General features: G+C 37.8%; 1 protein-coding gene across 1 annotated transcript; it reads left to right on the plus strand.

Annotated features, from left to right (window-relative positions):
* Window positions 1–109: 109 nt before the first annotated feature.
* On the plus strand, window positions 110–25,010 carry Depdc4 (DEP domain containing 4). Its single transcript, XM_040281813.2, is given in 13 exon segments — window positions 110–204; window positions 3,060–3,133; window positions 3,136–3,230; window positions 3,232–3,277; window positions 3,280–3,370; window positions 3,372–3,413; window positions 10,833–10,992; window positions 12,419–12,613; window positions 12,926–13,010; window positions 14,167–14,279; window positions 18,729–18,805; window positions 24,269–24,316; window positions 24,318–25,010. Coding segments are annotated over 13 exon segments (1,242 nt in total). The 3' UTR covers window positions 24,439–25,010.
* Window positions 25,011–26,999: the final 1,989 nt, after the last annotated feature.

A 26,999-nucleotide genomic window follows, 5' to 3' on the forward strand; every position in this document is an offset into this window, starting at 1 on the left:
AGCAGGTGAGGGGAGCAGAGACCAGGTTCCACCCCTTCCTGGGCTACCTGCCTTCCCAAGCCTAGGACCCAGACCCCAGACTTATCCTTTTCGAGGTTATTTTCGTAAAATGCCCTTGGAGGGTCCAGAAAAGCAGCGCTTCTCAAACATGCATATGAATTACCTGGAAACCTTTTTGAATGCAGATTCTGATTCAGTAGAAGGGTCGGATGTTCTGTGTTTCTGATTTCCAAATGACAGCAATGCTGCTGTTCCCTAGGCTACGCTTAAGTATCTTGCCTACTTATTTAATAAAAGAGAGGTAGATTACTTACAGTTTTTTGTTATGTCTCAACAGACATTTTAAACAAGAACATCTTACAGACAAAATGATTAGTTTCATTCAGTTCTTTCCCAGATTTCTTTGAGGAACAAACCTCAGAGAAATAACCTCCCTTTCTCCTGCAAGTCATTGGGTACCACTATCCCTCTGACCTCTGCCTCTCCTGACCAAGCTTCCTAGGATGAACAGAGGGACGACTTCCTTGACAAAAATAATTTGAAGGTAATGAAATTTTATTTCTCTCATATTGTCATAAACATTACTTTGTAAGACCAAGCATACTGTTTCCAGTTAGTCAAGGGAGAGGAGAGCTTAAATTATTAGATTGAACCCCCAAAAATATCTAGGAACAATGTTCCAGATATTTCAATTTATTCTTTTTCTTTCTTAAGATTTTTCAATTAAAATTTTACTGGGGTAGGGAAGAATGGGGAATGACTGCTAACTGTATCTCTCATAGTAATGAAATAATCTGGAATTAGATAATAATAATGATTGTATAATGTTGTGAATCTACTACAAAACACTGGATCATACACAGCAAAAGGGTGATTTGGGCTGGGGGTTATCTCAGTGGTAGAGTGCTTCACATTCATGGCCCAGATTTTATACCCACCATTGCAAAAAAAAAAAACAGAATTTTTGTGCTATATGAATTATATCCCAATAAACAGTTTTTACAGTCTTCAATTAATTAAAAAATAAAAATTACATATGCACATTATAAAATTTCAGAAAAGTGAACAACCACTTTCATCAACTACATTACAGTACCATTACCCTAAAGTTACTAGTTTGAAGATTATCCTTCCAGATCTTTCTATTTGTGTGTAGGTTATAGGATCATAGTTTAGAAATTATTCTGCTTAGTTCATGATTTTTGTTTTATTTTGTTTGGGTTTTTTTCATATTTAATGAGGTCTTTTCCTGACATAAACTTAGTTTTGTTTCATCCTACTATTCAATAGTAAGGCTATGCCATAATTTATTTAATTATTTTTCTGGTGATGGACATTTTAATTTACAGGTTTTCATTATTTCTCAGCAATTTCTTTTTGGGGGGGGTACCGAGGTTTAACTCAGGAGCACTCAACCACTGAGTCACATCCTCAGCCCTTTTTTGTATTTTATTTAGAGAAAGGGTTTCACTGAGTTGCTTATTAGCACCTTGCCATTGCTGAGGCAGGCTTTGCACTTGCTGTCCTCCTGTCTTAGCCTCTGGAGCCAGGGCTTACAGGCATGCACCACAGCTCTCGACATTTCTTAGCAATTTTTTAAAACAAGAATAATTGACAGAAGATAGAAGAATGAATCAGACATAGCTTTCCTATGTTCATATATGAATACACCACCAGTATTCATGTATAACCACAAGACCAGGATCCTAATTAGAACAAGTTATATTCCATATATGTATAATATATCAGAGTACACTTGACTGTCATGTATGTAGGAAAAAAGAGACAGAGCTGGGCATGGTGGTGCAAACCTATAACCCCAAAGGCTCAGGAGGTTGAGACAGGAGGATCATGTGTTCAAGGTCCATTTTAACAACTTAAGCAGGCCTTAAGCAACTCAGCCATACCTGTCTCTAAATAAAATATTTAAAAGGGCTAGGGATGTGGCTCAGTGGTTAATTAAGTACCCCTGGGTTCAATCTCAGGTACCAAAATAAATAAACAAATAAAGTTGACAAATTGATTTTATTCAGTTCCTTGCCCCAGATTTTCTTTGAGAAACAGCTTGTCATTGGTCAAAAAGGCAAAAAGAAGAAAAAGCAAAGCCCCTGGTGAGACCACAGCTCTATAATATTCAAGACTTGAATGTATCTGCATTCCTTTTAAATATATTCTAAAGTAATGTTCTTCAAGGTATAGTTAGTAGCTAATCATTTAATGTTAAAAGTATATTAGCAGGCTAGGGCTGTAGCTCAATGGTAGAGTGCCTGCCTCACACGTGTGAGATACTGGGTTCGCTCCTCAGCACCACATAAAAATAAAATAAAGATATTGTATCCACCTATACCTAAAAAAATAAATATTTAAAAATAAATAAACAAATAAAGACAAAAATACTGTATTAATTTACATTAGCTTACACAATAATATATTTCATGTCATTAAATTAAGTTCCTAGAATTACTCATTATTGACAGAAGAATGTGGTGAAATTTAGTTAATACATTGTAGTTTGCATAAGATGGGAGATGAAACTTAAAGCCATTAGCAGCAGATATGCCATAAAAAATTTAGTTTAGATTAAAACTAAGTTGTTAGCTGGGCATGGTGGTACACGCCTGTGATCCTAGCAGCTTGGGAGGCTGAGGCAGGAGGATTGCAAGTTCAAAGCCAGCTTCAGCAAAAGCAAGGTGCTAAGAAACTCAGTGAGACCTTGTCTCTAAATAAATACAAAATAGGGCTGGGGATATGGCTCAGTAGTTGAGTGCCCCTGAGTTCAATCCCCAGGACCCCGCCCCCACAAAAAAAAAAACTAAGTTGTTAAAACTGAAAAACTTCTTTTTGAGTAATTTAAATTTGTTAGGGTCATGTGTGGTGCTGCACACCTGGGAGACCGAAGCAGGAGGATCACAAGTTTGAGGCCAACTTAGAAAATCTAGTGAGACCCTGTCTCAGAATAAAAAATATAAAGGGGCTTAGGCTAGGGGTAGAGCATCCCTGAGTTCAATGCCCAATACCAAATTAATTTAATTAATTTGTCAGAAACATATTTTTTCCAGGATTCTCTGGGGTTTTTTTAAGCTACTCAGCTACACGAGTATTAGTCACTCCCTTCATATCCACATAGAAATCAAACAAGGAGGCAGTACTTATAAACATTCAAAGATTGCTTTACTTGTTTTGATGCTTTTGATGTAGTATTAAATCATCTTACACAAAATGTGTGCCTAAAGTAGCAATGATATCTCTCATCTTTGCCAGATACTAATGAACCATAGAGCGAGTCAATAGGAATGAAATTATTCAAAATTGAAAAGGAATTAGAATCTGAAGATTCCAACAGTAGTCTTTATAGGTTTCTAGAAAGTAAATTATTTTGTTTCTTGCAAAAGAAAATAGGATGATGAGAATGGGTCAATAGATTAAATAAAAGCAAAACATCCTTTAGCATTTGTGGTTAGTGCTAACTAAGACACTGTAAAATATTGTGGTTAGACCTTGGCAGAGCTGTCATCACTAAGCTAAAACTGAATGTTATACTTTATTGGTTTCTTTTTTTCTTTTTTTTTTTTTTTACATATAAGTAATGAAAGAAATAGCCAGATAAAAACTCAACTACTTCTGCATATGCTGTAAAGCTGTTTAGGAGGACATCATCACATAAATTTTTCAGATTTTATACTAGGGAAAAAAAAAACTTCATGTCCTCTGAAGAATGGATACACGTTCTAATTTTGAAAAATAGTGCTGGGGTTGAGGCTCAGTAGTAGAGCGCTTGCCTATCACATTTAAGGCACTGGATTCAAAATTCAGCACCACATAAAAATAAATAAATAAATAAATAAAACAAAGGTATTGTGTCCATCTACAACAAGAAAGAAAGATATATGAAAGTCTTTATAATAAAGGTCAAGTTTCCCTGGAAACTCAGAGCTGAAGTCTTCTATTCTTATTATAGCAAGGGTGTTAACCTTAGAATTAGCATATATGCTTTCTTTGTATTTAGAATCCTAATTTGTCCTCTTTTGGTGGTATTTTACTAAATTATTATTTGTATCTTTTGTTGTAAGCTGCTTTTTGGAAATAGGAAACCTATAAATAAATTTAATAATTAACTAAAATGTATATTTGAAATTTTGATCTTGTTTGTATTGAAAATGTGCACATTGTTTTAACAGATGAAAGATAAAAACTATTTTACGTCTTCTAGCACATAAAATTGGAAATCATTGGAAAAATTCATGCAATGAGTGTGAATTCAGCTCTATCTTCAGATATCTCAGTTAACAAATCTGTTCCCTAGCTTTCAAAAGAAGGTAACTTCAGTTTGTACTATTTTTTTTCAGAATTTTGTAAAGAAAGAACTGACTTCTTTTAAAAAATAAATAAATAAACTTTAAAACCAGTTTAGTTTCACCACAAAATTCGAGTGAAAAGTACACAGAGGTCCCATCCACCCTTGTACCTACTCACACACAATCTCCCACTATCAGCATGCTGCACTACCGTGGTACACTTGTTAAAATCAGTGAATCTACACTGACACATTATTATCACCTAAAGTCCATGGTTCACATTAGGGTTTACTCTTGATGTTGTAAATTCCATATTTTAAAACCAATGTATGATGACACGTATCCATTATTATAATGTCACACAAAATAGTTTCATGGCCCTAAAACTCCTCTTCTCCTACTCATTCCTCTCTTCCCTCTAATCCCTGGCAACCACTAATATTTTACTGTTTCCAAAAACTGACCTTTTAGATATAATAACATTACTGTGTTTATGTGTTGACTCTGCTTCTCTTGCCTGTAAAAGTTTTCTCCTACATAGCAATTGCATCAGAAAAGACAGATGAAGCAACATAGATTCGACGACACATAGTTTATTTTTCGCAGTGATCATAACAAGATTACCTGGAAGTGCCGTCATATATGCTACCAGAGAAAACAGAGTCGTTCTACCAGTCCTTATTATTTGTAATCCAAGACCATCTTATGAGTATATCGTTTGTCCATTGTATAAATACCTCTAAGACATCTCTGTTCTTTCTCTTTCTCAAACCAACTTAGGCTACCTGTTGTTCCACTCTTCTTTACTATTTACTTCATTTACTTGTGTTTTCCTTTTTATAATGCCACCAGTAATGGAAAGAGGAGCTCCATAGTTAGGATAGTCAGAAGGGATACAGACACCTTAATGGTTACCCACTTCATTCCATTTAGTCAAATAATGACAGAAGCAAGACAAGCTTTATATGTGCCCTGGAGAGGCTTTGTTTATCAACAAGATTTAAGATAGGTATGATAAGGAAAAAATACAGAGTGCACAAAGAAAGGATATAGAGTGAGAAGAGTTCCTAGAAGAAAACTCTAGGAAAACTAATATTTAGAAGACAAGCAGAAGGGGAGGCAACAAAAGTACAGTTTTGTGGCTGAACATATAGCTCAGTGGTGGAAGGCTTGCCTAGCATATGCAAGATCCTGGGTTCACTACCAAGCACCACTAAAAAATAAAATAAATATCTTTCCCCATCAATTTCCCTTGATGGCATGAGATACCTTTAGAAATTGCTAAGTAAACTTGGATATAATTTATTAGGAAAGGATTAATATTTCTACTTATTGACCGTTTTTCTGAGCTAAGCAGTGTGTTACGCATTTTATATTTATCTATAATCTTGCAGTAGACGTGTAAAGTGACGGGTGAAACCCCAATTTTAGGTGAGGAAACCAAGAATCAGAAAGATCACATTTAACAAAAAAGAAAGAACACAGAAGGGAATGAAAACTGGCACCTTACTGTGCTTTATTAAACATTTTTGTTATACTTCCACATAATGTAAAGCGTTCAAACAGCCTGGCAAGTTTCATTCCAAAAATAAATAAATAAATAATAGCAGTTCTTCACCCTTGATCTCTTACCCATTCCCTCCTCCTCAGAGGCAGCCAATTAAAACTCATCTCTAAATAATACACTTATATTGCTACTTCATGAATTTTCAGTTTTCGGCATATATGTTAATTTTCTACAAAGGAAAATAGGAATTTGGGTCTTTTTTCTTCCTTTCCTCTCAGAAACACTCTTCACCGCTCCTCCCATCTTCCTGATATAATTAGAAAATCACTTTGGAAAAATAAACTCTGTTCACATTATTTTAGCCATAGAGCAAGAAAGCTGTGATTCCTTCCTTTTCTTTTACAACATTTTATGTATATAACTTTATTTATTTTTATGTAGGTTCCACAGCCCCAACCTCAACATTTTGTTTTTCTTAGAACAAATAATTTTTTGTTTTCTGTTTTGCTTAGTTGTTTTATATTCACATATATTTTCAGCTCCAAATTCCCACATTTAAAACACCAATCGGAATATTCGGGTATGTGACATATTTTGTCAATTTCATCTTCTTGGGGTAAATTCTCTTTCCACTGGATTTCTGATGTGTTTCATTTTGTACTGGTCACCTGCTATGTTTGATGCACAGTTTCTCTCTTCAGAGCAAACACAACTTTTGCCCCTCTCTCTCTTGGATCTCTTACTTCCTGTCTTCTGTGTCTTTCTATTGTTTACTCCTCATTTTGGTGGCATACATTCTCTAGCAGTTTCACACACACAAAAAAAGGATATACAGAAGATAATTTTTTATCTGTATTTCTGAAAATTTCTTTATTCCAGCCTCTTATTTGATTGACAGTTGGAATTCTAGGTGGAAATGATTTCCACAGAATTTTTAGGACATTTTCCCATTATCTTCTTGCTTCTTGGGTTGGTGTTAATAAGTCTAAAGCCATTCTGATTAGGGATTTTTAAAAAAATTTTTTGGTTGTATATGGACACAATACTTTTATATTACTTATTTATTTTTATGTGGTGCTGAGGATCAAACCCAGTCCCTCAGACATGATAGGCAAGCACCCTACCACTGAGCCACAACTGCAGCCCCTGATTAGTGATTTTTAAATGTGATCTTTTCCCCACCTCCACTCCTGAAGCTCAAAGGGTCTCTTCCCCATCCCAAGCTTTCTGAAATTCAAAAGTAATGTGTTCTAAGGTAAATATGTTTTCATCCACTGGACTGTTTCAATCTAGAAATTTCCTTGGATTATGTTTGATGATTTTCTCCATTTCCTCCAATTATGCCTTCTCTATTTTAATTCTAATCTCCTATTTAGATATTGGATCTTCTTAACTAGTTCTCCAGTTCTTGTAATGATTGTCCACCATCTTTTATATTTTTGTTTGGTTTTATTTATTAGAAAATAGCTTTCAATTTATCCGCCAACCTTCCCATTGATATCTAAAAGCACACTTAAATTCTCAGTATTTCCTTTATCATGGCATTCTGTTCTCATTTTATAGTTGCCTGTTTTGGTTATCTCTATATCCCTGCCATCTAGAACAATGCCTAACCCAAAATAGGTCTCAATAAATATTTGTTGAATGAATGTTCAGTGTTCTTATAATTGAATTCATTTTCTACTTTCAGGCAATTTCATATCTATTTATACTAATTGATGACTTAGTAAGATGTTGCTTCACTCTTTTCATATGTGGTAACCTTGCCTCCTTACTTAGGGTGTAGCTATGTAATGCCCACTATTTGCTATGTATCTTTTCTTTGCACCTGGTTCAGTGCCCTGCCCAAAGGTAGTTACTGCCCAGCTGATTAGAGGCTACTCATGATCTCAAGTATGTACTAAAAAATATTAATTTACCTTATAGTTGACCAGTAATTGAGAAGTAGCAAGCCAGATGCCCTTAGGATCTAGGCAGATCAGAGAACCAATAATTGATTATCAGATATGTAGAAAAATACTGTATTTTTTCTTGAAAAAAAAAATGGTCCTTTCAAGCTATTTTTCCTTTTCCTATTTAGGACAGATAAGCACTTGGAAATAGGTTATTACCTATAACTGGAAAATACTATGAAACTAGCAGCTAATACAGTTTCAGTGCTTAGGATACAATAGAGAGTGGTGGGGCTTGTAGTGAAGTGGAAATAAATGCCAGTCAAAATGGGGTGGCCTTAATCTGTACCACATGCTTTTGGTTGCCATTAATTCAGGCTCAATACTATGAGATTTTATGATTTAGAAAAAAGACACTTAAAACTAGAATCTTACATGAAATCTCCCATTTCAATACAAGTTAATTTTTTTCAAAGTACTTTAATATCCAAAAAAATCATGACTATGGGCCAAATAGTCCATAGGGCACTGACATGGGAGCTCTTCGAGAGATTTTCTATAGTTATTGCTTTTATAACTTTGTTTAATTGAAAGGTAAAATATTAATTATGATCTAGTAGCTAGGGTGATGAAAAATTTAATTAACAATAGGAATGACCAGAAACCCAAGTTAAGATTAACCTAATACTGCATTTTGTGGTTGTTGTTGTTTTAACTGAGGATAGAATCCAGTGGCACTGTACCACTGAACTACATCCCCAGACCTTTAAAAAAAAAAAAAAGGGCTGGGGATGTGGCTCAAGTGGTAGCGCGCTTGCCTGGCATGCGTGCGGCCCAGGTTCGATCCTCAGCACCACATACCAACAAAGATGTTGTGTCCGCCGAGAACTAAAAAATAAATATTAAAAATTCTCTCTCTCTCTCTCTCTCTCTCTCTCCTCTTTCACTCTCTCTTTAAAAAAAAAAACATATATATATATATATATATATATATATATATAATTTTGAGAAAGGGTCTTGTTTTGCTGAGGATCTTGCTAAATTTCTAGGGCTGGTTTCAAACTTGTGATCCTTCTGCCTCAGTCTCTAAATTGCTGGAATTATAGGCATGTGTCACCATTCAATCAGCTTTTGCTGAGGCTGACTTTGAACTCTCAATCCTCCTGCCTCAGCCTCTGAGCCACTGGGATTACAGGCATGAGCCACTGTGCCCAGCTCGACCTTTGGTTTTAGGGGATTGGTTTATTTCGCTTAGTATGATAGTTTCCAGTTCCATCCATTTACCGACAAATGCCATCATTTCATTCTTCTTTATGGCTGAGAAAATATTCCATTGTGTATATATACCACAATTTCTTTATCCATTCATCTGGTGAAAGGCACCTAGGTTGGCGCCATAGTTTAGCTATTTCGAATTGAGCCTCTATAAACATCGATGTGGCCATGTCATTACAGTATGCTGATTTTAAGTCCTTTGGGTATATGCCAAAGAATGGGATAAGGGGGTCAAATGGTGGTTCCATTCCAAGTTTTTTGAAGAAGAAACAGGATTTATTTAGGTGCTTTTGCAGGAAATTTTCAGCAGTCCATCTGCCTTCTAGGCATAAAGGGCAGGTTATCTATAGGAGAAAAGTAATCACTGTCAATAGTTTCTTCACCTGCAATGCTTGGATCTAAAAGATAATGAATCACACATATTAGGCAAGAGACACCATTCTTTAATACAAAGAAGAGAAGGGAGGAAGGGGGGAAGGAAGGATATTTAAGAATTATCAGGAATTCATAGGTCTGGAGATGTATGTCGAGATAAGAGTGCTTACTTAGAATGCACAAGGAACCCTAGCACCCACAAGAAAAAAAATAGTTTATCACCCAAGAACTTTATCCTAAGAAAATGTTTGAGAAAATACTTTAATTAGACTACAAAGAAATAACAAGAACCCCAATATAGGAAAATAAACATTAGTAGGCAACACACCTTGATCTTTGCTCTCGCCTATGTTTTCCCTTATCTCCCATTTTGTATGCACACCTGCGCGCACACACACACACACACACAAATCTCAAGTGCATGTGGTAATAATGTGTGGGAATGAGTAAAAGTTAAGAAGTAAAAAATAAGGGGCCAGGTATGGTGGCACTCGCCTCTAATCATAGCAGCTAGGGAAGCTAAGCAGGAGGACCACAAGTTCAAAGCCAGCCTCCGCAACTTAACAAGGCCCTATCTCTAAATAAAATATTTTAAAAAGGGTTGGGGATGTGGCTCAGTGGTTAAGTGCCTCTGAGTTTAATCTCCAGTATCAAACATAAAATAAAATAAAAAGGGTGATATACCATTAAGGGAAATTATAGTAAATAGCAACCTGTCTCCGCAATAGGAGGGCAGATTTGGGAGAGCAGCAGATGTGAAGGGGGGATTAAAGACCTTCCAAAGGAGTGTCTGAGGGATGTGTGTTGGGAGGAATAATAGGATCCTAAATTTCTTATCTTATTGGGGTAGGAAGGTAATAAAGGGAAAACAATGTGTTATAGAATAAACAGTGCATCCGGTTTGGGGAAATATTTGTTACATGTTGAGAATACCTAATTGAAAATCTGCAGTGTTCCAAACTCTGAAACTTTGGAGTCTTGAGCTTGACAACATGCTAATAATCTATGCAAATATCCCCAAATCTGAAAAACTCCCCCAATCTGAAGTATTCTGATTCCAAACACTTTCAATAAAGGATATACAACCTATGTATTAGTTTCAAATAATAATAAAACAATATGCATCTCATTATTGGACAGGAAACGGAAAGGGAACCACTATGGAATGAAACAGATAAACTCTTAACAAAATTGGAAATAATAAAAAGGTGGCCAAAATATTTTTTTTAACTTCTAGAATATAAAGGTACACAAAGTGTGATGGTATTTGGTGAGGAAAAGATCCATTCCCACACACAAACACACATTCAGTCCTTCGTTTCTACAGCAAAATTTATTGAAAGAATTCTCTCAAAAAAAATTACTTCTTTGGGTTAAAAAATAAACTAGATTTTATTGTGTTTTATCAAACAGTGCTTTAGTTAAATGCAAATGTTAACCATCAATTTATTGTGTTTTGCATTTTCCCTTTACAATTGTTAACTGACTTAATGCAACAGTTGTATGTTTGGAATATTTCCCTGACCAGTTCATATTTACAGTTAGGCAGCAGTTAATTCAAAGCAGAAATGATGAGCCAAGATTGACTATTCCGAAAGAGATACTCTTTACTGGCATAGTTAAATATTATAATCAAGAGAGAGAGATTGCCTATTAATTTGATGAATATGTTGATATACGTTTAGGAATTTTTCAACTTTTAGGTAAGAGAGGATGCTTTAACTATAATTTTGCATAACAAAACATTTAAAAATATATAATCTGAAATAGAAAATGGATAATTGGAGAGTTCTAGGACAGCTTGGTATTTTGGCTCTCCAAGGGCTATTTCCCTGGCTGTTTGATCTGCCAGGTTGTTACCCTGCTCTGAGGACTATCGTCTTTGTGGTGTCCAGGCCAGTGGATAATAGCCAATTTGTCTGGTAACCAAATTGCCTCCAGTAGTTCAAGAATTTCTTGTTTATTTTTGATGGTCTTGCCATCTGAGGTTAGAAGTCCCCTTTGTTTATATATTTGTCCAGGCACATGTGCTGTAGCAAAGGCATAATGGCTGTCTGTGTAGATATTCACCCGTTTTCCTTTTGCCCATTTCAATGCCTGTGTCACAGCAATGATTTCTGCTTTCTGGGCTGATGAACCCCTGGGCAGAGCCTGGGCCCAAATAACTTTTTTTTGACCTGTGACTACAGCTGCCCCTGCATACCTTATTCCATCCCGGACATAGCTGCTGCCATCGGTGTAAAGGTCTGCGTCTCTGACGGTGAGAGGAATGTCAGTCAGGTCTACTCGAGTACCTTGGATGACATCCAACATCTCTGAACAGTCATGAATTGGCTCCTCTGGATTGCTGTCCGGCAGCAGAGTTGCTGGATTGATGGCCAGGGATTTACTGAAGGTTAATCTGTCTTTATCTAGGAGTAGAGCTTGATATTGAGTGAGGCGGGCATTTGACATCCAATGATTTGTGGTATCCCTCAACAGAGCTTCCACTGCGGGAGGGGCAGTTACAGTTAGAGTCTGCCCTAGTGGTAAGCTTGTCTGTTTCCTTCACCAGAAGTGCAGTAGCCGCTATGGCTCGTAAACAAGGGGGCCATCCTGACGCTACTGGATCCAGCCTGTTTGAAATGTAGGCAATAGGCCTTTTCCATGGCCCTAGATTTTGGGTAAGAACCCCTTTTGCAATGCCCTTTTTCTCATGAACATACAGATGGAAGGGCTTAGAGATATCAGGGAGGGGTAGGGCTGGAGCCTGTGCCAGGGCCTTTTTTAGATTTTTAAAGGCTAATTTATTTTCTTCAGTCCAAACTAAGGGTGAGATGCCCCCTGCAGTTGCAGTATATAAAGGCTTGGCAATCTCAGCAAATCCAGGTATCCAAAGACAGCAGTACCCAACTGTCTCCAGGAACTCCCTAACTTGCCTTTTAGTAGTTGGGATTGGGATCTTCATTATGGCCTCTATGAAGGCTTGGGATAGCAGCCTTTTCCCTTCCCTCAGTTCATATCCTAGATAAGTAACTCGAGGAGAACAGATTTGTGCTTTCTTTTTGGAGACTCGGTACCCCAATTGAGCCAAGGTTCTCAATAAAGCCTGGGTGGCCCTTAAACAGTCCCTTTCATCCCTTGCTGCTAGTAAAAGATCATCCACATATTGGAGCAAGGTTATCTCGGGGTACTCACTGCAGAAGAGGCTCAAATCTTTGTTGAGTGCTTCATCAAAGATGGTGGGGGAGTTCTTAAATCCTCGAGGTAGTCGAGGTAGTCGAGTCCAGGTTAGTTGTCCTGATATCCCCTGTTCCAGGTCAGTCCATTCAAATGCAAAGATGGGCTGACTCAGTTTTGACAAAGGAATGGAGAAAAAAATGCATCTTTCAGATCTAATACGGTGTAGACTGTATGTTCTGGTGGCAACATACTGAGCGCAAGGTATAAGGGTTTGGGACGGTTGGGTGTACAGTTTCCACCCGTTTGTTTACTTCTCTTAAGTCCTGTACCGGTCTGTAATCATGAGTCCCAGGCTTTTGGACGGGCAGCAAAGGGGTGTTCCAGGTTGACTGGCATCTAATTAGTATTCCCTCTTTTAGGAGACATCTGATATGAATTTTGACGCCTTCTCTGGCTTCAGAGCTAATGGGGTATTGTCTAATCCAAATGGGCATAGCCCCAGAGGTTAGTTGGACTATGACTGGTGGCACATGTTTAGCTAACCCCAGAGGTTATCTTCAGCCCAAACTGCAGGAATTTCTTGGATTAATAGTTTTTTCCATTTTCCCTCTGAAGCTTGGATAGGATTTTGAGAAAGCAGGTATTCCTCACTTAATGGGCATGTTATAGTTAAGGCTCTTGTAGGACTCCCCAGTTGTAGTGTAGGCATCTCCCCTGAAAATGATATAGTTGCCTGAAGTTTGCTTAGAAGGTCCTGCCCCAGCAATGGGAAAGGGCATTCAGGGATAATAATGAAAGCGTGAGTCACTGTTCCTTGTCCTACATCAACAGTCCGATCTGTGTTCCATTTTTAATTTCTCCTGTTGCCCCTTGTACTTCCATAGTTTCATTAGTGAGGGGTCCTAGGGGCTTCTGTAACACCGAATATGAAGTCCCTGTATTCACCAAGAAATTTACAGGTTGGCTCCCAATTGTGAAGGTTACCATTGGCTCTCGGGAGCCTAGTTTGAAAGAGCCATGGTTCCCCTAGTCTTCTAAAGTTAGAGCCGGTTTTGGCTGAGGGGCTCCCGTCTGCAGTGGGGGAAAGTCTTTTCGATTTCGTTGGGGGCACTGATTTTTCCAGTGTCCATATTCCCGGCAATAAGCACACTGATCTATTTGGAGGGGAGTCCGTCTTTTGCCCCTGCCATGTGCCGCCTGCATCTGTCTGGAATTGAAAATTTCGGGAGACCTTAGTGCAGCTACTGTGGTCCGATTTACTTTCCTTATCAGTAGATCATCCCAGCTCTCTCTGTTTTCAAACACCTTTTGGGCTATCTCCAATAATTCTGACCTATTCTTCCCTGCAAAGCCATCTATCTTTTGAATCTTTTTACGGATGTCTGGGGCTGATTGAGCTACAAAAGCCAGGTTAATCGCCTTCAGATTTGTCGGGTCCTCAGGATCTATAGGAGTATATATAGGAGTATATATGCCTCTAGGAGCCGTTTGAGAAACGCTGAAGGCGATTCGTCTGGGTTTTGTTTCACCTCTGCTACTTTAGAAAGATTGGTGGGCTTGCGACCTGCCCTACTAAGACCCTCTAATAGAGCCTGGTGGTAATCGCTGAGTGCTCTCCTACCTTCAGCCTTTCCATAATCCCAGTCTGGTCTTCTTTTAGGTAAAGCCAAGTTGATTACTTCCGTTTTCTCGTCATGCGTAAGAGAGTTTATTCCAGGCAGTGCTTTAGCTGCTTCTGCCAGGATTCGCTCCCTTTCCTCCGTAGTGAAAAGGGTATGCAGAATCTGTTGGCAGTCATCCCAGGTGGGGAGATGATTAAAAAAGACAGAATCAACCAGGGAAATCAGGGAACTAGGATCCACTCTAAACGGGAGATTTTGGTTTTTCCAGTTGTAGAGATCCGTTGTGGAAAACAGTACATATATATAACGACCTTCTGGAACCTGGCAGAGAGGAAGGACAGGGGCGGGAGTCACCTCTTCCTCTGGGATAGAAATACAAACAGTGCCTGCGGGTCTGCCTGGGGAGGGGATAGAATCAGGCCTTCCATAGGGGTGACCCTGTCGGGTATGGGGAGGGGATAGAACAGGGGCTGGCTTATTTGGGCAAGTGATAGCAGAAGGAGTGGTGGAATGAGGTAGTTGCAGCAGCTCAGGGGAGGGGGAGGGAGGCTGTGGTGCAGTTTTTGCAGCTGTCTCCATTGTCCCCGCACCAGTGGCAGGGAGACAAAGAGGAGCCCCAATGTGGGGGGGGGGGGAAGGAGGATTTCCTCCTGAGCGTCCTGTAAAACAGGGTTCTTAATTGAGGGCTCCTGGGAAGTTTTTTCGGTCACAATCAGGGCCTGCCCTCCCTGTCCATTCGGGACCATACAAACCTTCATCCAAGGGGGTGGATTAGTTGTTGCTTATGCCCAGGGTAGGATATATCCTATTTGATCTGGGTGGCCAGGGTTGCCAAGAGTGGCATTAGTTACAGCCCATGCCACCTGCGGATCAAAGGTGCCCTCAGGGGCCAGCGACTCCAAAAGTGGGCCATTCTGCCTCACAGAAAGTTCGGAGGCGATTCTTGGTGATGGGATAATCATAGCTCTGCTTAACAAAAGAGGGGTAAAGTTTATCAAAATTCCTTAAAACACAGTTCAAAGGGCTATCAGGCTTACTTGCTTTATTACCCATTTTGATGTCCACTTTCCTTAAATTTCACCACAGAAGTCACACAACAAAAGACAAAAAAAAAAAAAAAAACATATAGAACACAGAACAAAACACAAGGAAACACAAACCCGGCACCGAAACAGAAAAACAGAGGAGCAATGCAACGTCTTGCTAAAGCTCTGGGGTAGGAGTGCGTGCGTGTCCGTCGGCACCTCTCTACCCTTCCAGAGGAATTCCCTACAGAACAGAACAGAGGACCAGAATGATTTCTCGTTACTGTCCGGACAGGAGTATATGTGAACCTCGCCAGGCCACCTCTCTGTCATCAGAAGAGATCTCCCTTAACCAGATATCAGATGTTATAAAGGCGCCACTTACCTATGGAGGCCTCCTCCACCAGATGCTTGCTAATTGTTTTAGTGCAGCAGTTCACTCCAGCTCTCCGAGGACCAAAGGCTCACCCTGGGGCCTTGGAACATCTCAAGGTGCGCACCCCCTAGAGTGGCTCTCCATCCCAGAGCCCGGGAGCGAAGGTCCGACTTCAGAATTTCCAGCAGCCTGATATTGCAATCTGGTCCTGCAGTTTAATCTCGCTGGGGCCTCCAAAATATTAGACCACGATGCAAGAAAAGACCACTGACTCCAATTAAAATCAAATTAAAGCAAGTTTATTATTTCAACCAGCTGGGCTGCCTTGTCCATCAAAATCGTGGGAGCCAAGGACAGCCCCGAGGCTTCTTTTTGGCCCAGTTTTATAACCCAAAAAGTTACACAAAGGGGGGGTTACAGATAACAACACTCTGAGGAGCATAACACAAGTTTATATTTTTGCTGGCCCCGGCATAGAATTTATGGAGATCTTAGAGACTCAGAGAGGGTCGTTATCTGGCCAGGGAAGGCCAGAATTTATGAGGCGTCACTAAGGTTTAGGAAAGGGTTGTTATATGGTCAGGGAAAACCGGACATGGGTGAGTTCAGGGCATGGGTAGGCATTCCAATCAGCTTTACAACATCAACTAATGGCCAGGCCATACAGACATCCTGATATTTTTACAGAAAACAGAAATGAATCCTTTATGACTTGTGACAAGCTGGCTTCTGATCTAATGAGTTAACTAGGCTAAGTATATCAGTTGGGGAGAGAAGGAGTGTGTTTGGGCTGGGAGAATGGCTTCCAGAGGAGGGGCCATGGTGTCATGCACACCTTGGTGTTCAGAACAGCAACAAAATGGTGAATAGAGGGGAGAGATATGAGATGAGAGATGTGGTGATGGGTACACAAATCACAGTAAGGCCCTCACAGGCTAATGGAGGCTGGTTCTCTTTGGAATAAGACAGAAGATTATTGAAGAGTTTGAGCAAAGCAGTGGTAAGATTTGACTAACATTTATAAAGATAACTCTGGCTTTTGTGTTGAGAATAGATTTTAGAGGAGCAAGGGCAAAAGTAAGAACACCTTTTAGGAGACTGAAATAATATGAGCAAGAGATATGATGATTTAAAAAAGAGGGCAGCAGTAGAGCCAGTAAAATATGGTTAGATTCTTTTTAAAAAATATTTATTTTTTAGTTGTAGTTGGACAGAACACCTTTATTTCACTTGGTTTTTATTTTATTTTTTTTTTTTAATGAGGTGCTGAGGATCGAACCCAGGGTCTTGCATGTGTGAGGCGAGCGCTGTACTGCTGAGCCACAACCCCAGCCCCGGTTAGATTCTTAATATACTTTAAAACATTCTAGAAAAAAAAATTGCTTTTAGCCTCACTACTATTTTCAGTACCAGACAGTACTTTCAGTGGTGTTATTTCTCCTTAACATCTATAAAGAATTTCGGGATTTAGAGGGAGGGAGAAAGGAATGGCATGGGGAAGTACTTAGGAATTAAATCTACCAAATTATGCCATGTCCAGGTTCAAATATACTGCAATGAATCCTGTTTCTATATAGAATTGCTCCTTCCATTTTTTTTTTGCTTAAAAATTATAAAGAAATATACTCATTCAAATTATGTAGCAGTTCTGTCAAACAATAAATGAAGCTTTCATTACTTAAGTGAAAAAGGTAATCCTAAGTATGTAATAGAGTCTCCCATTAACCAAAATTTTCATATATAATTTACCTACAGAGTGGGTCCCAGATTCCAATTATGAATTTAGAAAGAACATTTCCTCTCCTTCTTCTTCTTTACCACTCTTATCCTTCTCCTCTAAATGAATTTCCTTTTTTCCTTCATATGTCACAGAAGTTAGAAAGCATTTTTTTCATTCCCACCTCCCACTCATGTTACAAGTAGTAATGTCATAAAAAACATATTAGTTAAAATTTTGTAGCAGACCACAAAGGGAGAAAAGGAACTTAACTTGGGCTGGAGGAGGAGGGGGTGTAGGATCCAGGAAGCAGGGAAAAGGGCTCTGATGACTGGTTTCCAGAGATAAGAGGCTGAGGTATTTCAGGGAGGCTGAATTAAGAGTATTTACGTAGAGGTTCTCAAGCATGCTAAGCTTGTGTCTGTTATAGGGCTTTATCTGGGCTGTCTAGTGTCTGGAACATTGGTCTTCCAAATCTTCCTGGGCTTATTTCTTCACAGCTGTTCAGATCTCTGCTCAAAATATTACCCCTCAGAAAGATGGAAGCCCTATGGGCTTGGGTTGTGGCTCAGTGGTAGAGCATTTGCCCCTCATGCTTGAGGCATTGGGTTTGATCCTCAGCACCACATAAAAGTAAATAAAGATATTGTGTCCATCTACAACTAAAAAAAAGTATTAAAAAAATGGAAGCCCTAATTATCTAAAAGAGTGGTCTGCCTCCTTTGCTTAGCCACATCTGGCCCAATATATTTTTTAAATTGTCATTCTGTCCATTGAGACTATAACTTTAAGAATTTGATCTACTTACTTGTCACCTGAAATAGCACCTAGCTCATAGCAATCACTCAGTTTTTTTTTTTTTTTTTGAGTGACATGATGAAATAATGGGGACAGCTTCATGACTAGAAAGTGGCCAGACAAGTAGCCACCTGGGAGCTATGATGAAGGGCTGTCTGTATATGAGCTTCAACCCTGGAAGAGCTGGGGTATGCCCTCTGTAACAATATTAGCTGAGGGATTATTTTGCTAGATATGTGTTGTAGTCTGGGATTACCTTTGAGGAAACCAAAATTGGAAAAGAAGAATTAACTATTTTAAGAAAATGTTTTAATGTTCAGAGCCACTGTATATATATGGACCATGTAATTACAATGTAAGGTTATTTAGACAAGTGTTATTATGGAAGTACAAATCATTTTTATTATAGGTGAACATTTCACTAATGATGATAACATTTCACTAAGCTAGTTTCAAATATAGCAAATACATGAACACAGTAAATTATATTTTAAGAATGCTAAAAAAAATGTTCAAGTATTCAAACCCTTTATAATTCAGAGGCCTTCTATCACCACCCCCTCTTCCCATCTGTAGTTTCCTCTTACTCTACCATTGGTTGAAAATAAAGATTTTTTTCTATGTTGAATTCTTAGCTAGGGAAAAAATCACATTAAGTATTTGGGAATCCCCGTTTTTATGTAGACACCAGTTATTTCATTGGATCTGGTTGATAAGAAACTTCAGAAGCTTCCGCATGGAGAAGATTCAGATGCCATATCCAGGTATTGATTCAGACTTTTTCCTTCTTTATTATTAAGTATCTGTTGTTGGTAAATATGTTGAAAAAGATGCCAAAAATGAATATGCAATAAATAAATAATGTTATAAAAGTGGTGATATTAAGGTTATTTTTTAATATCCCCAGGGCAAGTTTTTCTCTACATAGTTGTTTTTGGAAGCCCTTTGATTACCTTTCTTGTAAGAAGGTGAAAACTTTTATCATTGCTGCTCCTGATTCTTATCTCCCCTTCAGTTATCCTCCCATGCCTGCTTCTTTCTCCTGAACTGTTTTTTTCCTGAACTCTTTTTCCAACTCTGTGATTCTTTTTTTTTTTTTAAAGAGAGAGTAAGAGAGAAGAGAGAGAGAGAATTTTTAATATTTATTTTTTAGTTCTCGGCGGACACAACATCTTTGTTGGTATGTGGTGCTGAGGATCGAACCCGGGCCGCACGCATGCCAGGCGAGCGCGCTACCGCTTGAGCCACATCCCCAGCCCCTGTGATTCTTTTTGTTTTTCTTTTTTTATTCTCTCAGCCCTGCCCCCTTCCTTTGTAGGGAAAGGATCAAATTTTATAGTGAAGGAGTCTAACCACCCCCGACCCAGTTAAGTAGACTCCATGATTCTTTTCAAAACACAAAGTCTTATGGAGAAACCAAAATTGGAAAAGAAGTATTAACTATTTTAAGAAAATGTTCTAATGTTTATAGCCACTGTATACATATGGACCACGTAATTACAAAGTAAGGTTATTCTACTGATCTGGATCCTTAACTTAGAATTTTTAAAATTTTTTTCTCTCTCTCTCTCTCTCTCTCTCTCTCTCTCTCTCTCTCTCTCTCTCTCTCCATATATATATTTGTTTTATTTTTATGTGGATTTGAGGATTGAACCCAGTGCCTCACACATGCCAGGCAAGCACTCTATCACTGAGCCACAGCTCCAGCCCCCCAGATTTTTTTTTAATACCAATATAACTTCAAAATATTTTTCAATACAAATTTCCCAAGATTTTCATGTGGGAGTCTAATAGCATACTAGATATATTGTGGACACTAAAGCCAAAGGGTCCAAACAAGCTATTTTAATAACCCCTTTGTGTCTGTTTTCTTATTTAAAAAATGGAAACAATACTATACTACTTTATATATACTGCATATATAAAAATACATATGTATATGTACTATTTCATAGTATAGTTGTTAAATATTTAATATTTATATCATTAACATAAAAACCAAGTAACATTTTTCCTAAAAATATAAAATTCAAAGGCATTATTAATTTTTAGAAAAAAAATTCACAGAGGAAGTCACAAATTCATTTGCTTTTATTACTTAGAATTTCTCAGTCAATGCCATTTTATATCATTTCCTCCTTTGAACACAAGGCATATGGCAACAGGAATGTTGTCACATATATCCTATTTGATGCAATTAAACAGTGATGTTCAGGAAGTATTATGAAACTAACATCTGGAATCTTCTGGGGTTAATTTGATTTTTTTATTTGACTAATTTCCTAATAAATTTAAATTGCCATTCCTACATCTGATTTTTACATTCATTTTTTTTCTTTTGAGGAAAATGGAAGAATTATAAGCATTTTAATATTTATTTCCATTCAATGGTATACTTTTTAAAAGACGATAATGAATGTAAGTGCTTTGCATAACAAGCACTGAGGAAGTGGAGAGTCGACTGATTATATATTTCCCTAAATAGCTTAACTGTTTCTCTCTCTCTCTCTCCCCTCCCCGCCCCCCGCCCCAGGGATTGAACCCAGGAGCAATAACACTGAGCCACATCCAGCCCCTTTTTATTTTTTTATTTTTGATTTTGAGATAGGGTCTCACTGAGTTGCTGAGGCTGGCCTCCATCTTGCTGTCCTTCCACCTCAGTCTCCCGAGTTGCTGAGATTACAGGCATGTGTCACCATGCTGACTGTTTTATTGCTTTTTGATGTTTATCTTTTATTCAGTAAATCACATTACATCATTATAAAATGTGGTTGACTCTTTAAAATTTTAAATGATCTCTGTGCTGTATGTTGTATGATCTTTTCCCCCATACTGAAACTTATTACTTAAAATGCTTGTGTTGATTCACAATGTTTCTGATATCTAGGATTTACCCATTCATTCATTCATTCATTCACTAAGCATTTTTAATATCTTAGTGAATGAATGAATGAATGGGTAATAATATTTGCCAAACACCAAATATATTTTAAAAAGGTAGGTCCTGCTTCCAATTTACTCACATTCTAATGTTCAGAGTGATTGCCACATAGATGTTCAATTAATGTTTGTCCAATAAATTCAGTGAAAAAAATAAATGAGAGACAGCCATATAAAACAATCATAATACAATAGGAATAGGGTTGGGGATATAGCTCAATGGTAAAGTACTTGCCTAGCATGCTTAATACCCTGGGTTTGATCCCAGCACTGAAAAAATATGTATAATGTATATGATTTAGGGATATATTCAAGTCACAGGAGGTTATGGAAGCCTGGAAGAGAATTATCTGATCTAGTTTGAGGGATTTAGACTCTGCTTGTGGAAGAGATAATGCCTTAAAGAATTAGGAAGAATTAGCTAAGCCAAAGAAGTGAAGAAGAGCATGTGCCTGACAGAAGGAATAATGTGAACAAAACTAGGTAAGCAGAAGGAACTACAGCTAAGGGCTGTCAGGAAGTGAAACTAGAAAGAGAGCTCATGAATGGGTCTCATTTGGCAACCAAGGAACCCATTAGGCAGTCAAGGAGGTATTGAAAGTTATTTTTAAGAAAGCGATATGACCAGATTATATTTAGATAGAGCATGCTAGCAGCCATGTGGAGAATGGGTTGACAGTGGGAGTGGAGGAAGTCTTAGGAGATCTCCTACTGCCAGTGAGAAGTGATGTGGGCCTGTTACTGTGGCAGAGGCAAGAGATGAAGAGGAGGGGACAGGTTTGAGAACTATTCAGGAGGTAAAATGGGGAGTACTTGATTCCATCTGGGGGTTAGGAGGAAAGCTGACTCACAAATTTTTGACTCTCAAAGGGCAAGGTCCATAGTTTTAGTACTTGAGAGGCTGAGGTGGGAGGATACTTGAGACTAGCCAGGGAAACAAAGCAAGGACTTTGTTTCAATAAACAAACAAACACTTAGGTTTTTAAGTCAGGTGACAATTCAGGGAGAAAAATAGAGAAAGAGAACATGTTTAGGGAGATGATTAAATGTGTTTGGAGCTTTTGATTTATATGTGTGGGACATTCTGGTTAAGATTTTCAGAAGGGCAACTAGATGTACAATTTTGAAGTTCAAGGGAGAGACATATGCTAAAAATAAATAACTGGAAGTTATGGACCTGTGGGTGGAAATTGAGGTCATCTATTGTACATTAAGTAAAATAAGAGGTCCAAGGATAAAATTTTAAGGGACACCAATAGTCAAAGTGCGAGCAAAGAGAAACCTACGAATGACAGAGAAGAAATGCCAAGAGAATGAGAAGTTATGCCCATAAAGTCAAGGAAATGAAACATTTTAGAATGGAGGGTCCTATGTAGCTGGTGATCAGAACTGCCACTGACTATCTGGAGCCAATTAGTAAAAGCTGTTTAGGAGCTGGAGAGGCAAAAGTCAGGTTGCAGTGAGATAAATAGGAATGAATGGACCATGAAGAGTAGGTATACGAGAAAGAGAAGAGAGGAACTGGGCAATAACTAAGGCAATGCTAGGGCAAGGTAGAGATTTTAAAATATTGTTCTGCTGGAAGAAGGAATCAGAAGAAAGGGGACATTGAAGGAAAAAAAGAGATGGCTGATGGAGCCAGGTCCTGGAAGAGGCAGAAGGAAGTGAGTTCAAGGGCATGAGATGAAGTGTTTTCCTAGAACAGGAGGAGCGATATTGGAATAAAGGTGGTAGTATATGTAGATGTAAATGAATAAGTATGTCCAGGGATAGGAAGTTGAGAGAGATCATTAAGTGCTGACTCCATCTTCCTTGAAGAAGTAGGAGGAGACTATGTTGCCATATTCTATACAACAGAGTTGCAGTATATTCTCCTGAGAGGATTGGGGGAAAGCATTGAATGATGACATGAGAAGGGGATGGTTAGAGGAAGGATTGGAATAGATAGGAAAGAATTGAGAAAAGACTAATACATGGATTGATGAGTAATTCTGAGTATCTGGATTAAGTAGGAGATTACAAATTTATTGGTGCCAATCAGACAGAAGATTTTTCTTAGCAGCAATTATTTACTTGAAAATGGAACCAGAATAGGTAGGTGGCTTAGCATATTGATCAGGAGATTCCGTTTTGCAGGTGTTGTTACAGAAGGATAAGAATACAAGAGAATTGAAGACACGTTAATGAGACAGTGTTTCAGACGTTGAGATATGTCTGAAATGAATAAGAAAGAAGAGATACAAAGAAAAGTGGCACATCAAGGTTTTATGTTCTGAGATTATAAGGCATTGACAGAACTAAAGACAGTAAAGCATCATATTAAAGACCGCAAGTCCTGCAAGGTGACAAACCTGGTTTCAGATCCCAGTTCAACAACTTGCTAGTCATGTGGTCTAAACTTTTCTTTACTGTAAGGTATGGATGATAATGCCTACATATTTACATCTTAGAGAAATGAATATTTAATGAAAAAATTAATGAAATCTTGGCACATGATAAGCATTCACTGTCAGCTATTATTATTTTAAGGTGGTAGATTTTGAATAGAGTTGATTACAGGGGTTTAACTTTTCAGAGTATCGTCATTCCAAGGTATTACAATAGGTGTGTTTAGGTAAAGGCTGTTATGGTGAAAATAAATATGGTAAACAAAACAAAAAACTGGTATTAACAGGCTTTAGGATGCCTAGTTGAGAATTGCTTTGGTGTGTGAGGAGGCTGAGTTTTCTTTATCAGCATAGGGAGAGTGAGTGTTGACCATGGGTCAACACAGCTCAGAAAGCAGTACAAAAGAATTCGGATTTGGGCTGGTGTTGTGGCTCAGAGGTAGAGTGCTCGCCTAGCATGCACGAGACACTGGGTTCCATCCTTAGCACCATATAAATGTAAAATGAAGATATTGTGTCCACCTAAACCTTAAGAATATTTAAAAAAAATTCGGATTCTTTGTGGTTTGAACATGCCTCTAGTTTATTAACCATGTCACTTTAATTCTTTATGCGTACCTCTTTCAACTAGAACTGTAGATTCTTCTCCCCTACTTGGGAGTTATTTTCAAGATGAAATTTTTTAAAAGTATATAAAGTAAGAAAGAGTATGTTTTGCTTAAGTATAGACCATTTTGTAAAGAAACAGTACTATCATTCTGGAGCAAAGAAAGTATGAGCATAGGTATTATTACTACACTTTGAAAAAAAATTAAGTGCAGTCTAAGGCTAATTTGGATAAGTACATTTTAGTTGTCATTTTTTAAACCCGCTTCTCCAACTTTAACTTTTTTCTTAAGGTTTCACATTTCGTCAGCCCATGACAAACAAAGAGTTTGGAAAACTAAAGATCAATTCAATAGCTTCACCAGATGGCTCTTGAAGTTAATAGTAACTCCAGCATCTCTTTGAAACAAACAAACAAATTAATTAAAACACCATCCAGGGCTGGGGTTGTAGCTCAGTGATAGACTGCTTGCCTCACAAGCATGAGGTACTGGGTTCAATCCTCAGCACCACATAAAATAAATAAAATAAAGATATTTTAAAAAAATACAAATAGCCAGCATGGTGGCTCACACCTGTAATCTTAGCAGCTCAGGAGGCTGAGACAAGAGGATCACAAGTTCAAAGCCAGCCTTGCAACTTAGGCCCTAAGCACCTTACCAAGACCCTGACTCAAAAATAAAAAAAATAAAAAGGGCTGAGGATGGGGCTGATGTAATAGCTCAGTGGTAGAGCACTTGCCTAGCATGTGTGAGGCACTGGGTTTGACTCTCAGCACCACATGAAAATAAATAAATAAGATAAAATTATTGTGTCCATCTATAATGTATATATATGTGTGTGTGTGTATATATATATATAATAGGCTGGGGATGTGGCTCTAAAGCACCTCTGGATTCAATCCCCAGTACCCACTCCCTGCAAAAAAACACCATCTAGAAGCTTTAAATTAACATTTCTGGTTCAACAAAATACAAGTAATTTGTAAATATCAACAGTTCTCTGTTGGTTTTTTCAAATTGCCATACTTACATTGCAGACAAAGAATAGCTGTAAGTATTTAAACATGATTACATGTTTAAAATGTCAATAATTTTAACATTATAAAACATGTTATTAACGTTAATTTTTAACTTTTAAAAGGAATACAAGTTAGTCTTCATGTATGCTCTTTCACTTAATTATTATGCTGCTAAAATTGCTTGCTAAAGGTACTATTAGCAGTGTGCTGTGGCACACACCTGTAATCTCAGTGATTCAGGAGGCTAAGGCAGGAGGACTGCAAGTTCAAGGCCAGTCTTGGAAACTTAGGGAGACCCTGTCTCTAAATAAAAGATCAAAAGGGAAGGTGAGGGCTAGGGTTGTGGCTCAGTGGTAGAACACTTTCCTAGCATACATGAAGCACTGGGTTTGATCCTTAGCACCATATAAAAAAAAATAAGCAAATAAAATAAAGGTATTGTGTCCATCTATAACTAAAATTTTTTTTTTTTTAAAGGACTGGTGATGTGATGTAGCTCAGTGGTAGAGTGGTTCTGGATTTAATCCCAGTTTTTTTAAGTACTATTATTAGGGATTTAGTATAGTTAATTTCCTTAGAATTTTTTTCTCACAGGAGAACATTTCATACATGAGCCTTCTAAAGAAAACCTGCACTCTTAACTTTCATTAAGATATTATTTTTAAGCTACTGTGTTAGGCTGCTATATAACTCAAGTCACTTGAAATCCAATAGAAATAGGGAAAAGATGTATAAAGAAGATTAAAGAGACTACACATTTAAAACCCCAAAATACTTAAAATAGGTGGGTGTGTAAATTCAGTAGTAGAGCACTTGCTTAGTACCCAGTCTTTTCATTGTTAATTTTGAGACAGTGTTTTGCTAAGTTGCTTAGGGCCTTGCTAAATTACTGAGGCTGGCCTCAAATATTTGAGATCCTCCTGCCTCAGCTTCTGGAATCTCTGGGATTAAAGATATAAACCACCATGCCCAGCAATTTTCCAAACCTTATGGATAAACAATTAAGACATAATATTCAGATTTTTTTTACACTGAGCTACACCCCCAACTTTTTATTTTGTATTTTGAGACAGGGTCTTACTAATTTGCTGAGGCTGGCTTTGAACTTGCAGTCCTCCTGCCTCAGCCTCCTGTGCTACCGGGATTACAGGTGTATGCCATCCTGCCCAGCTTAAATATTTACATTTTAAAATAAGAGCATTAAGCTAGATTACTTCTGTTTCTTCCCATTTAAAAAAGAAATTTAAAAAAGCAGAACAATTCTATGACACTAGAAAAGAGTTGCCCTCATCTGTGTAAGGTTATTTCTGGAGTTGGGGAGGATATTCATATATTTCCAGTGGAAGAACTGAGTGACTCAAGAGACAAGGAAAACACTGGAAACATGCAGTAGACTATCTTCAATAGAACAGTGAGAAGTCTCCTTATTAGGATAGTTGCCATCATCTTAATGTGCAGCATGAATCAAATGGGGAATTGCTAGGGAATCACTATGAACAATGGCCACATTGACAAAAGCTTTAAGGATATTAACATGTCCTTGGATCTGCTGCTCAAGATTAAAATCTTAGGCAAATATCTATCCTTTGAGTCTGTTTTTTTAGTTTCTAAAATAAAAATATACATGCATAGATTTGTATTTATAAGATTAGACCAGACAATATCAAAGAGGTCTTCCAATACCCTGTTGCATATTAGTCTATCTGTGAATGGTAGGCTAACTGAGGAAAGTATATGATGTTGTGATGAGAGTAACTGTTATAGACCTGGATCTACTAATTATTTGGGTTTAAAGGGAAATCATTATCAGGTGAGTGCTATAAATTATGGTAAAATAAAATCTAAAAACAGTATAATTACTACAAGTTTTTCAGCATGTGTAAATATTTTATTATTAAGTTGAATGACAATTCCTGCAACACTTTCTAATGGAGCTTATTTTGAAATAGATGTGTCTATATCTATAGATACATATAAAAATATACTATTAAACTTGTTTAC

The sequence above is a fragment of the Ictidomys tridecemlineatus genome, chromosome 6, assembly GCF_052094955.1.
Source record: "Ictidomys tridecemlineatus isolate mIctTri1 chromosome 6, mIctTri1.hap1, whole genome shotgun sequence".
In the NCBI taxonomy this organism is placed as follows: domain Eukaryota; kingdom Metazoa; phylum Chordata; class Mammalia; order Rodentia; family Sciuridae; genus Ictidomys; species Ictidomys tridecemlineatus.